Source organism: Solanum stenotomum, chromosome 2, assembly GCF_019186545.1.
Source record: "Solanum stenotomum isolate F172 chromosome 2, ASM1918654v1, whole genome shotgun sequence".
NCBI classification, from domain to species: Eukaryota; Viridiplantae; Streptophyta; class Magnoliopsida; order Solanales; family Solanaceae; genus Solanum; species Solanum stenotomum.
Window position 1 is genome coordinate 5,651,003 of NC_064283.1, and position 17,727 is coordinate 5,668,729.

The 17,727-nt window shown below is 29.8% G+C and overlaps 3 protein-coding genes across 5 annotated transcripts in view; 2 read left to right on the top strand and 1 right to left on the bottom strand.

Annotated features, from left to right (window-relative positions):
• The first annotated feature begins 5,380 nt into the window (after nt 1-5,380).
• Nucleotides 5,381-6,392, top strand: LOC125855333 (EPIDERMAL PATTERNING FACTOR-like protein 2). Its single transcript, XM_049535053.1, has 3 exons — nt 5,381-5,821; nt 5,911-5,951; nt 6,040-6,392. Exons 1-3 carry the CDS (start codon nt 5,713-5,715, stop codon nt 6,304-6,306), a joined length of 417 nt encoding a protein of 138 aa, XP_049391010.1. The 5' UTR covers nt 5,381-5,712; the 3' UTR covers nt 6,307-6,392.
• A 3,912-nt stretch (nt 6,393-10,304) lies between these two features.
• On the top strand, nt 10,305-11,093 carry LOC125857043 (uncharacterized). The gene is made up of 2 exons (XM_049536714.1): nt 10,305-10,387; nt 10,464-11,093. The coding sequence occupies exon 2, from the start codon at nt 10,527-10,529 to the stop codon at nt 10,914-10,916; it is 390 nt and encodes a 129-aa protein (XP_049392671.1). The 5' UTR covers nt 10,305-10,387; nt 10,464-10,526; the 3' UTR covers nt 10,917-11,093.
• A 266-nt stretch (nt 11,094-11,359) lies between these two features.
• The window catches only part of LOC125857041 (ergosterol biosynthetic protein 28), a 257,213-nt gene continuing 250,845 nt past the window's right edge, over nt 11,360-17,727 (bottom strand). For 2 of the 3 annotated variants that reach the window (XM_049536713.1, XM_049536712.1), the window contains exons 2-4: nt 14,574-14,691; nt 12,421-12,627; nt 11,360-11,655 (exon numbers count right to left, since the gene is read on the bottom strand). In XM_049536713.1, the coding sequence (XP_049392670.1) occupies nt 11,588-11,655; nt 12,421-12,627; nt 14,574-14,688 (390 nt within the window). In that variant the 5' untranslated portion in view covers nt 14,689-14,691 and the 3' untranslated portion in view covers nt 11,360-11,587. The remainder of the gene's footprint in view (nt 11,656-12,420; nt 12,628-14,573; nt 14,692-17,727) is intronic. The other variant, XM_049536711.1, reaches the window with a different exon arrangement.

Genomic DNA, 17,727 nt, shown 5'->3' on the forward strand with positions numbered 1-17,727 from the left:
CATGCCCATGTTAAATAAAACAAACTGGGGTGTGCAAAATCTAACCAAACCGAAAAAAAATTCGACTAGCGATTTGGTTTGACTTGGTTTGGTATTAGAAAAAAAAACTCGACTATATTTGGGTTGGTTTGGTTTTAACTAAAAAAAAACAACTCGAGACCAAACCAACCCGACATTATATATGTAATAAAATTTTATCTTATACATAAAAATATTTACTTTGATATAATTTTAAAATTTCTTATACTATTTCATAGTTTTTATCTTTTAATATATTATTTCAAGTTTAAAACTTAGAATTCGGAATGGTCCAATAAAGATTATAGTTCATAGATGTTGATAATTATACTAAAACTTAAATCAAAATCAAATTAATATTAATGCAAAAAGAAAATCAATTCAACATTGGTTTAGACAATTAAAATACATAATCTAATTTTAATTTTTCTTAAATTTTTATTAATGTAACTAATACTTATTAAACTTATTTTAGCATGATTTAGTACTTTTAAATTATGATCATTTTCATTATGACTTTGCAATATTTATTTTATATGATGATTTCATTATTATTTTTTATTGAATATTTTAGTGTCATCAGTACTCATCTCATATTTTGTGTTATTTTCTTAAAAAACACCTTAGATAATTGTATTTTGGTTGGACTAAAGAAATATTTAGAGCACAAGTTAATTATATGTTTGTATGCAAACTTTACCGAAAAATTCCAAAAATCTGGAAAAAAAAATCTGAGGTTTATTAGTTTGGTTTGATTTATAAATTTAAAAATTTGACACAATGGTTTGGTTTGGTATTTGAAAAACCCGAACCAACCCGTGGTTGAAAAACCCGAAAAAATCCAAATTTTATTAGTTTGATTTGGTTTATAAATTAATTTTTTTACACAAATGGTTTGGTTTGATACTTGAAAAATCCGAACCAACCCGATCATATACACCCCTAAAACAAACAATTAACTTGATCAACTGAGATTTAGTCTTTTTCTAGTTCGATTTGTCGAAAGGAAAAAATAAATACTACGTATTATTTTGTTCTATCTCCTTATTTTTACAGAGCTACCACTTGCAATCCCATACCTTAATTTGAAAAAGAAAAAACAAAACATATACAATGAAAAAAAAGTCCTGCAATTGATGTGTACGTTAATGCAAGTCCAGTTTGGCCAAGTCCTACACTATCTTTAAAATAAAATTAAAAAAACAGATAAAAAAGCAGGTAACCCAATCTCAGGTTCAGGTAAGATTTGGTCCCTACTGTCTGACTACTACCCTTAATGCATCATGTACTATACAAATTAGCAGCTCCATTTATTTTTTCAATATGATTTTCAAGATTTACTAGGGAATGCGTTTCAATTTATTTGCTTAATTTTGAGTTAACACAAAATTTGAGAAAGTAAAGATAATTTTTGAGTTTTATGATCTTAAATTTAAAATACATTAAACATATTATGTGAAAAGTTAAAATTAAAGAAACGGTCTAAAAAAGAAGGTGAAGCAATTAAATTGAAAATAAGTTACTGCTGGTTCCTTACAATTCCTCCTGCCAAAACAATAATTGTGACTTTTTACTAACAAACTCAGTTACTTATTAATTTTGCAAAATATGGGTGAAGCCCATGTTTTAATTTGTGAGTTTTTTTTTTTTTTTTTGAAATTTAAAAAGTTCTTAATTGGGTAATAGAAAGCAGAAAAACAAATGTACCATAACCATATATATAACTTTACAGCTATTATTCCAGCCTAGGAAGGCAAACTTTTTGCGTGCTCATAGTTAAGTCCACTGTTCATCGTACAATATTTTAAGTTAGCATTTGCATATGCGATTGTAAATTTTTGGGAAAATTTTATGAAATAACAAATTATTAATTTAAATTAAATTTATAGCTATAATTTATTTGATTAGTAATTCGCAGTAAATATTCTTTTTTTTTATCATTCGATTCGGTATACAATTACCCATTCGATATATAAATGTATAAAATGTGTTTGTGTTTGTATAAAGCGAGAGAAAAATGTATATACAAATACAAATACATATATTTTCGTCTTATACACTTATAATTATATAAATACAAATCTTATTATACAAATTACAATGTATAAATGAATTTATACAAAACTAAATATTTTGTATAAAATTGGATGTATCTAGCGAATTATACAAATCAAAAGCTCCATAGCAAACATAAAATATGCTATGGAGCGCAATTATGCGAACTATAATTATAGTCTATAACATACAAATATGATTTTTATATTTGTTATATGTGAAAGTTATTCATTTTTAAACTATGATTTGGGAATTTAAAATCATGACTTGGGATTTTTCAAATACAACAATTAACCCACAAGTTTATATTTTATAAAATTAACCCCATATTTGTATCTACTAACCACTTATTACATATGTAAATAAACTTAACCCACATTTATTACATATGTAAATTAAATTTATAATTCATATCATTACTTTTTAAATGATTTATATCTTATTTAACAATTATTCTTACCAACATAAAATTTATTATTACTTCAAATCAATTCCTATTTTACCATTTATATTCACCAATTTTATTATTTTGATCATATTTATTTACCAACCAAATTGACCAACAAATGACTAAAAGTAACAATGTTGGATTGTCTTCTCGGTCATATAATCAAGAAATGTAAGTTCAATGTGAGAAAATTGTCGATACTATGTGAAGATATTATATTAAAGACTAATCACAACAACTTATGTTCAATTTTTTTTTTCATTAAATTAAAGTTTGATCAATAAATATTGTATTTTTTAAGAATAATTTTGTGATAGTGTAATATGCAATTTTATAAACTTTTGTTTATTTAGTACAATTGTATAAAAATAGGGATAATTTTAATAATTTTACGGCTTATATATATCTAAACAAAACTTCAACTTAATATTATAAATTCATGATTTTATATTGCATCACCAAACAGCCAACACAGTAGTTTTTGTATTGTCAAAAAATGATTACTTATATCTGTCACCTCCATTATTATACCTTTGAAAACTGAATTGCCTTGTTCATTTGGTCAAATATATATTTGCCTTACATAATCTTTTGATCAAATAATAGTTTGAGGTTTCCAAGATTTCCCACTTATCATTCTTACTGCTAATGTTTATTGTCAATAATAAAAAGTGCAATGTCTACTACCTAGAAAATATGATTTTTACGATTTTATGTCCTAGTTAAGGAGATTTCTTTCAATTTAAGTTTGAAAATTTGAGCTAAACATGATTTACCTAAAAGTTCATTAGCAAACTAAGCAAAAATGCAAAAATTGAACAATTATACAATATTTGTCTACTATGTGGAAGAAGAAGAAAAGTAAAATATGCAACATGTGTTTATGTATCAAATTGTATTAGTGATTTAATGAGGTGAAAATCTGCAATAATTAAATATGTTTTTAGTGAAAGAAGTGTTGTGCAAAGTACATTTTAGTATGCATCGATTGATTTGATGACTTCTTTATCTTTTTAAGATAGAGATAAAGTTATATATACCTATTCTATCGAGACTTTACTTATAAAATTACACTGTATCATTCGTATTCATGAAATGAAAATATTCCAATTATTTTATTGAATTTGACTTGGCAAATTGTGATTGATCGTGTGATATCATATGACCAAGTATGGCACAACTGTTTTTGCGTGGATTTGGAGATAACCCTTCTCATCATAATCAGGGCACCTGCACACTCTAAAACCACCCCCCTACACACACCTACTTTCCTAAAAATATGTCCTAATCTTTCTTGGAAATTATGTATTTACTTACTTCATCTCCACACTCTTTCAAAAGTCCGTAAAGATACCGTGTTAAAATCAAACGTTTATCATCATGTCAAAAGATATAATTAACATTTTCTGTTTTTAATTATTTGTCCATTTTTCATTTTTTTAGTTAAACATAATTAATTAATTGTTTATTTTGATAAATCAAGAAAGAACAATTTTTTTTTACATATTATATCCTCAATTAATTACTTTGAAAAAGGTAAAAATTCTTGAAAATCTTAAGTTTTTTTAATTCATCCACTTCATAATTAATAGGGGTATAATGATAAACTTACTATGTTAATAGTTGTTTTTTTCTTAATATGTGTGTTAATTCAAAAATGGATAAATAATTAGGGGTAAATAGAGTATCATGAAAGTGTAATTTTATTTCTTAACTAAATTTATCAAACAAGCGTCATGTTTGATCGTGACTCTAACTCTCGTCATCCAACCTCTCATGGGCCTTGTCCCCAAAGCAGAATGTGGCATTATCCAACACACAAGAAAAAAAATATACTACTCCCCGTACTTTCATATTTACTCCCAGGGGCGGAGCTACTGTATCGAAAGGGGGTTCGGACGAATTCACTGACTTTTCCGTAGACTCTATATTCGTATTGAAATGTCAAATACAAAGTACATATATATTTCCTGTGAACCGACAACCATAGTGAAGCGGATTGCCCAGTGATTTCTGCGCACCCAGTGAATTCCTTTTTTACCCTACATAATTCTCTATTCAAAATTAATTTTTAATCTTTGATTTATGGTTATTTCACATATTGATATTTGATTATATTAAAATAATTGTTGTTTGCTTTTCAAAATCTTAACTTTTGAAGAAAATAATGGTTCTAGGTGATAATGAAACTAATCAAATATATGTTTTAGGTGCAAGAATATTAATGGTGAATTTAATAATTTTAATCTCAGTTAGCATAATATTGAAGATTATAGTAAAAATGTTCAAAATTTTATATTAAAAATTATTCACATTTTATAAATAATATTTTAATTTTTTAAATTAAATTACTCAAACCTTCATATTATTAAATTAAGTCTTACAATAACAATATCTAAGATAATGTTTTCAAACATGACTAACATCTCATTAACATAATTTGTGTTTTTGTGATTTTTAAGATTCAAATTGTCGTTTTTTTAGTGAATTAAATACTTGCATATTTATTCCTTAATTTGATGGTTGTTACTTTAGGTTAAGATCATTGTCCTTTTTTTAAATTTAAAACCCACATGCCTGAAATTCTGACTTCGCCTATGTAATTACTCCATCTAGAAAATAACATTTCTTTCCTTTTTATCGATAAATATTTAATTTTAACATTTCACATAACAGTTAAATATTATCAAAAAATCGTATCAAGTCAAAATCAGATCAAAACAATTACCATACATAGCGTGTTAAAGTTGAATTGCTCAAAAACCAAACTAACCAAAACAGTAGCAATATAGGGTTGGTGTGTGTGTGATATTTTACAAATTAAGAAGGGGACAAAGTGAGTGACAAATGAAAGAAAATGAAAGACCATAAACTACACCACTGAATTCACTTGTCTCTTTATGCCAAAAAGCCCTCCCCCTCTTTTTTTAATTTGTGACTTCTCACTTCATTTTTCAAAATCCATATTTGTTCTATTAAATAACTCTATTAGTGTTTGTTTTTACCTCTCTATTTTCTTGGGATTTCTGAGTAGCTACTGAAAAAGAGTCATTCCCTTTTCAGAAATTTACCTCTACTTCTTTTCTTTCTTCATCTACAAACAATGTGTTTTCATTCAATTCTTGATTAAACTTTTCCAAAATCTCCTCTGTTTTTTTGCACTTTCTTGTAAGAAGAAGAAAAATAGTCTAATGGCATGTTCTCAATTTATAGTCTTTTGGCATAGAAATCTACAGACTATAATCTTTTTGTTACTTTTATTCATTTCTGGGTTGACACATGTTAGATTAACAGCTGAAGGTAAAAAGGGTCATTTCAAGATTTTGTCTGAAGTTATAAAATCTTGAAAAAAGATTGAATTTTTAATGAAAAGTTTCAATCTTTTGCAGGTAGGAGAATACTCAAAACACAGACTGGAGTTGTTACTCAGGTGGGGTTCTTGAATCTTGATTTTTTTTCTTTCTAATTCAATAGGTTAAATTAATGAGGATTTGTTTTGTGTTTGGAAAAAAAAACAGAGGAAAAATGAAGAGAAGATGATAAAGAGATCTTTAATAGGTTCAAGACCACCAAGATGCGAAGGAAGATGTAGAAATTGTGGACCATGTGAAGCAGTTCAAGTGCCAATTGTGCCAAATCTCAAGAAGCAACAAACATCAAGAATTCATCATCAATTGAATGCATTTCCTAATTTGTTCTTGGCATATTCAAGAGGTGATGATATATCAAATTATAAGCCTATGTGTTGGAAATGTAGGTGTGGGAATTTTTTCTTTAATCCTTGATTAAAGATGGAAGGAAAAAAAAGATCTTTTTTTTTTGTTATGGAGAAAATAAGTTTCTTCAGTTGTCTATATACATGAATATTAAGTTTGATTGTAGGTTTTTGCATAATCAAGATTTGTGATATATCTTAATTAGCACTTTTGTAGTACCAACCTTTTCTCTTTTTTTTTTTTTTTTTTTTTTCTCTTATGAAAAGAACACTTCTAATTTAGGAAGAGAAATTACAAGAGATTAAAAATTTTGGTTTTGCTAATTTTGGTTTATTGTTTGATTAATAATAAGGGTAGTGTCAAATAATCATTCATTATTCTTAGAGGCTATTTTTTGTGTTTAAAACATGGTTTAATGAATATGCATGGCTACCATATTTTAATTATTTCATTTTTATCTAGTATAAATTACAAAAAATTTGACTTTTAACTTTTATTTGATATTCTATTTTGTATTTTGGCTTTAACTTATTTTACTTCATATTCTATTTATATTGAATAAACTTTATATATGTAGTTATATTATCGCCAATTAAATAGCATTATCAACCAAAACGACTCCTTAATGTGTGTAACAGAGGGAGCAGTTTGGATTATTGTTCATCGCATTCTGTGAAAGGATGCATAGCTAGTAGGTGTGACGTGAATGTGATGATAGTGAGAGGAGANTTTTGGATTTGCTAATTTTGGTTTGTTTGATTAAATAATAAAGGTAGTGTCAAATAATCAGTCATTATTCTTAGAGGTTATTTTTTGTGTTTAAAACATGGTTTAATGAATATGCATGGCTACCATATTTTTATTATTTCAATTTTACCTAATATAAATTACACAAATTTTGACTTAAACTTTTATTTTATATTCTATTTTGTATTTTGGTTTAACTTATTTTACTTCATATTCTATTTATATTGAATAAACTTTATATATGTAGTTATATTATCGCCAATTAAATAGCATTATCAACCAAAACGACTCCTTAATGTGTGTAACAGAGGGAGCAGTTTGGATTATTGTTCATCGCATTCTGTGAAAGGATGCATAGCTAGTAGGTGTGACGTGAATGTGATGATAGTGAGAGGAGATTGGTTTTACTTTTTTTCGTTTTAATTTATTTGTCTGATTTTCATATTTTAAAAAATACATTGAATGTCGCTATTCATCTTAAACTTACAAAGTTATTATAAGCATTTTTTAAAAAGGAAATACTATTTTTTTTTTTTAAAAAAGTGAAATAAATTGAAAATGAGGAGTAATATGAAAGAAGGAAAGTAAGAGTGGGGCGGCATGTCAGTGGGCAGTGTGCACTGCACAACAGCAGCTAGAGAAAAGGAAGGGGGGCCTGCTCATGTTTTCGTATCTTACAAGATTTTATGTGTTACCAAAAGAAAAAAAGAAAAGGTGGTTCTTCACGAATTTAGAATTTTCAGAATATGCATATATCGTAAAAAAAAAAGAGAAGGATTTGATCTCTATGTTTGCTGTATTAGTATCTCTATCGTCAATCAAATAGATTATTTAAAATATGTAGTTACATAAAATACTTAATTTTACGAAGAAATTATGAATTCACGTATCAGTTTTTACTTGGGCCTGGTTATACCTCGAATGTATAAATTGTATAGTACGTATGACACTCCCTCGTTTATTGTGTTGTTTTGCATGTGTCTTTCTGCCCACACTCGTGTGAGTGTGTAACATCGTTACTACTTTTTCTGAGTGTAAATATAGGTGAATTTGTGTTTTTTTTTCTTTAGAGAAATAAATAGGGGGTAGGGAAAGGAAAATTAAGAAATCACCTAATCTAATAAGGTGATTTGAAGTTTCAAATTTTTTGGACTTGTAATTTGAGTCTCAAAAGTTAGTGTATATTTATTCTTATACAAATATGTGAATCTCATAAATCTTTTTGTATAAATTAATGGCTTGAGTTTTAGTTATTGTTTCATAAAAATTGAAAATCCTACCTATTACGGGGATTTGAGATTTCAAATCAAAATCTCGAAAAATTATTCAAATATTATGAACAAGCATTAACTTTTGATCTTACTATTAAGTCTATTTCTTTCACTAATTTTATGTGAGAATTTGCAATTTATAAATTTTCTAAATATTTTTAATTCATAAACTTAAAACTTAATAATATATTTCGACTTCATTTTGAGGATTAATCAAACTGATTTTCTATAAGAGTAAAATTAATAATTTACTTATCACAAATACATGCATAAAAAAAGTAAATAAAGACTCGATTTTGCTTGTCTATGAACTTTGTGAGCCTTTTCTAACCTGATGTGAAACAACTGTATCTCATCAAACAAAAGCCCATAAAACAAAAAGGCAAGCCCACTAATGATATTACGTGGTGCATAAAATTTACAAAGATTCTTATAATTAAAAAATAGTCATTAATTATTATTATTATTACTATCATCGTAGAGTTTCAAATTCCACACATGAATGCATATTTTTATGATATGACATTTACCTTTTTCATTTTTGTTTTTTTTTAACTAGTTAGTACTCCATGTTTATGATAATACTTGGCTTTTTATATACACAAGGGCTAAATATTCATATTTGAGTAAATTTGAAGCTTAAAAATATGTTAGCAAAAAAAAAAAAACAAGAGAAAAATGAAAAGGAGCACATATTTTGGGGGAATTGGCAGTGTGACAGGTGATCCAGTTCATAATTTCACATGGAGTAAACTCAGACCAATAATTTACACTTTATGAAAAGAAAAGCCCCCATCTAAGAGGCCAGAGCCCACCTGCTCCCTTTATCTTATGTATGAAAGAATTCCGAGTTTAAATCAAAGTTATTGTGGTCGATCAAATATATAACTAACACTTAGTCTTCACTTTTGATTGTTTGGTATGATATATAAGATAGTATTGAATATGATATATTTGGAATGGAGAGATTAATTATATTAGTATTAGTTATACTAATATATAAATTATAGGAACCACATATTATAAGTACTAAATAACATTCTATCTCTTCTAGTTTTCTATTTACCAAAAATCCCTTAAAAATAATGTTTGCGGGATACATAGCGTTGTGCACGGGATACATTAGGTTTGATACATTTCACATAGTGGGATGCATAGCGTTGTGCACGGGATACATAGCGTTTGATACATTCCACATGGCGGGATACATAGCATTGTGCACGGGATACATAGGTAAATAAGGGATTTTTGAAATTTTTGAAATTAGTAGGGATAAATGGATATTAAGGTAAGTAAAGGAGTGTAGTTAAGTAATTTGTCTTATTTCTTATCCATGTTTGATAGGATATATAAATTAATTCATGTGATATTATTTTTGTTAACCTTTCTTCCAAACGAACCCTAATAATTGTCAAAATCTAAATGATGTCTCATATTGGTTGTGCATGAGCTACTAAAAGAGTTCATAAAGATTTTTATGTCATTCGTGTGATGGCAATATTTGGATCGAATTAGGTTATATACACTTCAATAATTTCATCGGATACCTAAAATTTATCTCTAACACAGGTCTCATATAAATTTACCAATTTAGATTTTTTTTTTAAAAAAAACTTCTAGTATTTTCTATTTTCACTAAGATTTTAATTTTCAATCACGTCATTAATCACTAGCTCATACTCTTAATAGTCGCATTTTGAGGTGCTCTACTTATTATTGCTTTGAAGGGTTTAACTTAAAACCTTATCTATCATAATTACATTTTGAGTTTTATAATAAAAACATAATATACATTAATTCATAATTTGTCACGCGTTTTCATCTATAATAAAGCATTGATATAATTAATATTCTTTGCCTGAATACAAGATATAATTAATATCAATTGCCTGAATACAAATTTTCTCTAATGCCTATTTAATACAACTCTTTTAACTAATTATGTTTTTCAAAAAATATAAACTATAGTTATTAATGTTTTTGACTCCAGTGTTGGACCCTTCATTAAATTCCTTCTACCGACGCATCCAAATAACTTTAAATAACCAACACAGATGTACCTATTTTTAACACATAAAGTGGGAGCCTCACACTCCCTTTTCTTCTCACACCTCATCTTCTGTACTCTACTGGTAAGTTTCATTTTTTTTTAATAACACTATTTTATTATAAGATCTATTGTTTTTTAATATCTGATTTTTCACACAGATTGTATTTTAACTCCAAGTAGTTAAAACATGAAGAAATAGCAATATTGTGAATATACTAAACATGTTGAAGCAATCATCAAGTAGGAATATGAGGACAAAAGGGTTCAAATTAAAGCATGTTTTTCAAGGATTTGCAATGTTTTTGATATGTTTGTGGTTGATTTACCAAGTAAAACAGTCATACAGCAAGACAAAAGTGGGTGAAAAATCATTGAAGGAACAAGATTTGCAAAAAGCTGTGAAGTTAGGGAGGAAAGATCTGAATCCCTTGCTGTTAGATGAGTTAGCTGCTGAGTTTCAAAAAAACCCAGATGAAGATCTTGAATTGGAAGAATTAGATGAAGGGAAAAAAGATGAGAATGATGGAGATGATGAGGGTGATGGAGTTGGAGACCATGAACAATTGGAAGATATAATTGATGAAGATGCAACAAGTATAGATGCAGTTTGAGGGGGGGGAAATTTTATATAGTAATAGATAAATAATTATGAATTAGAGCGTTGAATTGCCCTTGTTTAGTATTGTAATTTTGGGAAAAGCCAAAATTCTAACTGATGAAGATGTAGTAGAGGAGTGTTTTAAGTTCATGCTAATGAGTAGTAGTGTTACTATGATTTAGACAGACAATTGGTATCAATTTGTGTGTATTTCAACACAAAATTAAGCTTTCTGCACTCTTAAATATGACTCATTTCAGTTTAAGATTTTGTTGATGAAAGAAATTGGCAACTGCCAATCATACTCAATTGCTTCAATTATTCTATGGCCAAATTAACACAAAATAAAGCTGATACAAAGTGTCAACTAAAAAGAAAAAGTAACACAGAAATGAGGGATCCACCTTGCATAAAATAGTACTAGTAGAAGACAAAAACTTGGGTCATTCCAAGTTTGAGAAAGTAGTCTAAAAATTCCAATAAGAAAGTTTGAAAGATAGATAATCCTTCGCATTGTTACAAAAGCCAATCAGAAGAAAAATTAGCATTGAGACATTACAATAAACCATGAAAGCATGCTTCCCCAACTAAAACTCTGAGGCCTCAAATTGCAGCAGCAAAGGCATAAGTTGAAAGGAGTAATATCCGATAAATCTGCTTCAAGCCACTGCTGTTGATTCGGTTCTATGGACTCTTAGTTTTGACCTGTTGGTGTGCATTCCACTGCAACAACATCCAAACTATAGATGTGCCTGCGAGAGAGAAAATCGAACTCTTCAGACAGTCTAAAGTGGTGTGTGAATTGTGATCAGGAGTGAAGTCAATTTACTGCAAAGAAAGAAAAGCATGTGCTGATGCAGGAAGATAATGTCACTAATGTGGCTGTAGTTTCTCGTTACCTCCAGATCATTGGAACTTCCTTTTATAGTTAAACCACAAACATAGGTAAAAAGATGTTCAGAAGTTGATAAAAATTTCAACCTTTTTATTAGAACCATCTTAAAGATTTGCTTCGTCATCTCCTTTTTCATTAAGTAACTAACATCTTTATGTAGTAAATTGGGCTTAAGCAACCAGCACTGCACTCAAAAGATAGGCTTTGATTCATAAGAAGAGCAAGTTGCAAGAGTTCAATTAGCGCAATCAAAAAGTTCAAAGGGAAGAAATACGGGGAAGTTTGATAAAGATTTTTCAGAAAAGTTAGGAGCACAAGCAGGGTCTTCAAATGATTAAGTTGCACATTCAGTGACATGCTACAACTAAATGAAGCCAGTCCATATTAGAAGACCCTTAACAGAAACTTTACAGCACATGGTACTAGGTGAATAAAGGTCGAGTCACAGATTATATCATTTGAAAGCAGTTCTTGCCTTTTGAAAGCACTAGATGCCTAAATCCATCTTTACTTCCACTGTTTTAAAAGCAGACCAAACGCAGGGATGGAGGGGAAACACCGAAAACAATTGCAAGATCTAGTAGCGCTAATTATAATTAAAAAACTCGAGAAGGAACAATACCTGCAAATATACCGACAGTAACCAGATTTTTTATTGCCATTGTCTGATAGATCAAGAACTCTGTCAAGAAATGACCGAAGGCATAGACAAATGATAAAATGGTTGCCAAATACAAAGGTCTGTCATGAAGGTTAAATGCACAAAGATAGCAAAGAGTGCAGGTTAGCAGAGTCCACACTCCAAATGTCCTCCCATGAACTTCTGTCACTGCAACATGATAAATAAAAAAAGAAGAAGTTCCCATTAGAAAGATAGTATAAGATTGTATCAAGTAACGTGTGGTAATTTCAATGCAATTGCAAGTAAAACCAGTGATACCAAGCAATACAAAGTATCATCACTTGTCAAACTTAAGATGCATGACAGATATGCAAAGTTGCTGTTCTTGAAAGTTATTCAAGAAGTTGAGTACCAAATGTGTTATCAAATATGTTACTGACTGCACTACCAGTAACTTAAGGTTCTATTTTCACGACAAAAGCTATACCTTAGAAAGTTGCAACCACCAAATTCGCACATTGTTGTCCACATTTTGAGCCACTTGACCCAAGTCAGACGAGAAATATATGTCACTCTTACTGGATGATAAAGCATACTATTATAGGTGCATTGGGGTCAAACAAGCAGTATTGCAGCAATCAAACAAGACGAACAAACTCTCAGATTCTATCAACTCCATTCTCCAGCTAGATTGAAGAATAACACAACATAACCCAAATGAGATGACATACTATGTATCTTTCACAAACTTAAATAGAACTTTTTTACGAAGTCTTTGTGATGCAATTGTAGGAGAAAGGCTTCTCTTAGAAAGGATAGAACTATGTGGTGAGTTTGGAGGTGATATGCCCATTTGTGAATTACCAAATTCTGCCGAGGGGAGCAATTTTACCTTTTTATAAACAAACAGAATAAGAAGGTAAGAATGAAGTGAGGCATGACAGAAGTGCTACAAAATACTGCATGTAAAGATATGACACCTGGGCCTAACTCAACCCCAAAAGCTAGCTCCTGAGGGGAGGTTTGTCCAAGTCCATATAAGGAGACCAAAAGTCCCATCCCTCTACCAATGTGGGACATCTTAACACTGCAAGAGAATAATATATTTTCTTCTAAAATTAAGAGCTAAGGCCAAGCTACAGAAGTTTATGACAATCACTTCTCTTAACTAATTGTGCTTATACATATCCGAATAAAATTTTAAGAAATGATTCTTATTCAGTTCCTTATTTTAAAAAATGATTCTTTTCCAGTTATATGCAATGTTTGTGGTCAAATAGAACAAATTAGCTTCTTTTTGGGAAAGCTCTATCGTCCTATTGCCTATAAAATCATGTCAAGGAAATGAAGTCAAAAGACAAGTCTTGAGCCCAAATGAATGTGTTGATCCGTTTGCTCATTCTTATCGCCATTTCAACCCTATGGGGTAGCAAATCAATTCAACAGTACATAATCCCTTATTCATTTTCCTAATCAAAATGAAAAGCATCTAGTCTAGGGACAAATCCAAAGTTTCAACACAGGCATCCAAACTGCCTCTGCTCGAATTATATATATGTAACTAATAGATTTTTTTTCCTTCTAAATAATGTGCGTGCGCGAGAGGGAGTGAAGGTGATGTCCACTCCAGTTTGCATGCACATTGTCTAATCCATCGGGCAAGACTATTACATCCCATAAACACAGGTGTAAGGTACATCGTAAACCCCAATAAGACTATAGTAAATGAGCTCATAATGACTACTTTAGCTGATTCAAATTATATCTATACTAAACTCGAATCTACAACCACACAGTAATAATAAGATTGCACTGGTAACTAACCCCAATACTACCACAACATATCCCATGAAAATCCACAAAGTGGAGTAGTGTACCCAGACCTTAGAGCGACTGTTTCCGAAAGACCCTCGGCCCAATACACTAACTTAAATTCCTGATCTGTCAATATATGATCCTCGATATTAACAAGATATAGCTAACAATGGCATAAAATCACCAAAAAAGCACTTTATTATGAGACAAATCACACAAAATAAGGCGAAAGCAAAGGGATATGATTCCTAATACAGATTCAAGTCAGATCACGAGAATGTAAAAAAGCCGAAATGAGCACTAAGCGTAATATAAACAAAAAAGGTTTGTAAACTTACTGGTAGTTTTGGAGAAAACAGCGAGACGAAGAGCCCAAATGTCGACGAAGCCAAACCATACCGATGCAAGCCGAAGTGTACCCACTAGCAGTAACCACCATCCTAACAGCTCCATCTCGTTATCTCTCTCACTACACACACGCACTTTCTTCTCTCCTCCGCCCCGGTTCCTATTTTGATCTACCAAACAGTACGGGTCCGATCCGGTTCGATAAGGATCTTAAGCCCAAAGACCCAAAATGAAACTCCTTTAGGCCCACATATTTCGGCTCACCATCTTCATGGTAGGCTAGTGAATATTATATTTTAAAAACGTGCTACTTTTAGAATGCTATTCAATACATACTAATGGATACTTTTTAATGAGTTCAAGTAATATAGGTTACAATTGAGTTCGATAGTTTTAAATATTTAAAAATTCTCTATTATATTCATATGGTTGGTATTAAATTTGATTTTTAGTTGTTTGATATGGTAAGTTAGTAATCATGAGTTGTTCGACTTTAACTTATACACATGTACTGAAAAATTATGATTTTGACGATGGTGGAAACTCTTTTATACTGAAGCGTATAAAATTTGTCTATATTATCAATTTATGATTATGATTTATGTGTAATCAAGTATTTAGTTTACATCGAGTAGTAAAGGCAATAATCTTTTAATATGAAGGATTTTAGGCTTTTTATTAGTTTATATTTAGATTAATTACAATATATATATAAAATTAGGCATTTTGTTACGATATTTAGTATTTTTTTAAAAAATAAAATAGCGACTATCGTCACAAATACCTTCTTTTTTAAAATACATATCAAACATCGTAATATTGAAATCTATTGAAATGTGGTAATATTTTGGATAAGACACGATAATTCGATATTTATCAAAGTTTTAGCATCTGTATAACTAAGTTTAGCTTTACAGGTTCATTTAAAAACTTTAGCATTATATTAATGCAGACAGTTGAAAAGAAATGAAGTTTAAAATTGGAGTTAATACAACACATCTCTAAATTCTACATGAATAAATTAGGCACCAAAGAAAACTGAAAACTTTTAGATGACTAATAATAATTAATACGTGTGATATAATTGTAATTAGTATTAAGCAAATCATGAAGCATAGCTTGGTACTACTAGCTAAAAATCAAGATAGAGGTGTTCAGATGAAGAGGTTCCCTTGAATAATCTCTCACTACTTGATATAGATAATAAGTGTTGAAAACAAGTTTAACTATAATGTTGACACTAATAAAAGTTTGGATAAACATTCTAGTAACAACCTTAAAAGTATCATGTTACAAAATTAAACGAGGAACAACAAATGAAGAGAAAATAGGTAAAATGAACTTGTTAAAAGAATGTGCCACCAAAGTTTTAGAATAAGTTGTCAAGGACAATTGTAATGGTGATATCATGTTTATATTAATGTGATGTGTTTGGATATGTTTCTTTTGACTTTTTATTTGTAGGGACTAAGGAGTAATAAATATGGATAGTCTTTGCATGACCTGACTATTAAAGCGTATTAAACATAGTTATAATCATATAATGGTGATGTGTATATTCATGTGATATGTTCATATGTCTCTTCTTTGACTATTTATCAATTTTGAATATTGATCGTCATTACATAATCAGATTATTAATATGTAATGTATTAACTTGAGGTCGTTGTCGTAATGAATTTAAATTGTCGATGGAGTTGTGGATACCATTTTCCTGTAGCATGAATTCCAAATCCAAGAAAAGGAAATGATAAAGAAAAAGTACAAATGTAAATTAAGTATTGTGATTTGTCCTTAGAAATATATGAAAGGAACTTTCACGTTACTTTGTCTCTAATTGTCTGTTGTTAAGAGTCACAATACACCCATTTAATGTTATAATAGGAGGAAATTGTACTAGTGGAACGGAACGTAGCTATATATGTTGAATGTTGGTCAATTGAACGCCCTTTCGTAAAACCTTGAATATCTTTGTCGAAATTTCTTACACACATTTATTACCATAATTAAATGATAGATGTACATGTATAGTAACAAATTTATTGATTTGATATAAATATCTGATTTACCGAAATAGAGAGGAACGTGAGTTCTGTGGCGTGATGGCTGTATATGGAAGAAAGAGTGCTTAGTTAAGAAGCAACAGAGACAACGACATCGGATTCTTGTTAGGAATGACTCATTCTGAACCTATTACAACACCAAACACACTCAGCATAATAAATGTTACTAGTATAACATCTCTGCCAGTACAATATTGACCAGTTTTAATCTAAAGACCAGATCCCCACTTCATTTACGTTTCTACATTGAAAATAGTGAACAAGAATCGAATTGAAGGAACTTTGTTTAAAGGAAAAATTCTTACTTTTGTGAACAGGTGTAGTAGTAATTATCTATTGATAGTTGAACACTATTTTGGAAGTCTGAATTATTTTTTTTCTTCAGATAGAGCCTTTTTCAAATTTAGATACATACCCTTGAAGAAAATTGTGTAAATTATTTGAAGCGTAATCATTTTTATGCTATTTAACATTATTCTTATATAATTTGTCAAACGAACTGCTTGTAATAGTGTTGGGCATGAGTGGTTAGGCAATTTGGTAGTAAATGGGCCGACCTAGTCTTGCTTCGACGTTCAATTTGATACATTGACTGATAAGCCCAGGCTGTTTGTTTCAATTTCCAATTCCCCCACTAACGCTACAATTAAGGGTGTACAAAACCGAATCGAAAATCGAACCAAATCATAAATCGAGTCAACCCGAAAAAAAAATTCGACTAGTGATTTGGTCTTGAAAAAAAAACCCGACTATTGTAACGACTCGAAAAATGATAGAGTGAAACTAGAGCCTCACATGTGAGTTTGGAGTCGAGAACTTAATGAAATGATTATATTTGAATTTGACCCAAAAAGTTCTTAAAAATGTGCTTCGGAAGTTACCGGAAACTTGTTTAGCTGTATATAAAAAGATCCGTTTCGTTTTTCAAAAATCCGACTTCATATTCTTGTTTAGGGGGTCAAATTGAGTGGGAAATGGGTCTAACCCAAATTTTAGAGCAACCGTATCAAAATCCGAAATTTCCAAGTGAAGCCTTTTTCGAGGGTCTACTTTGGAGGGTCATATCTCCTAGCACACAAAT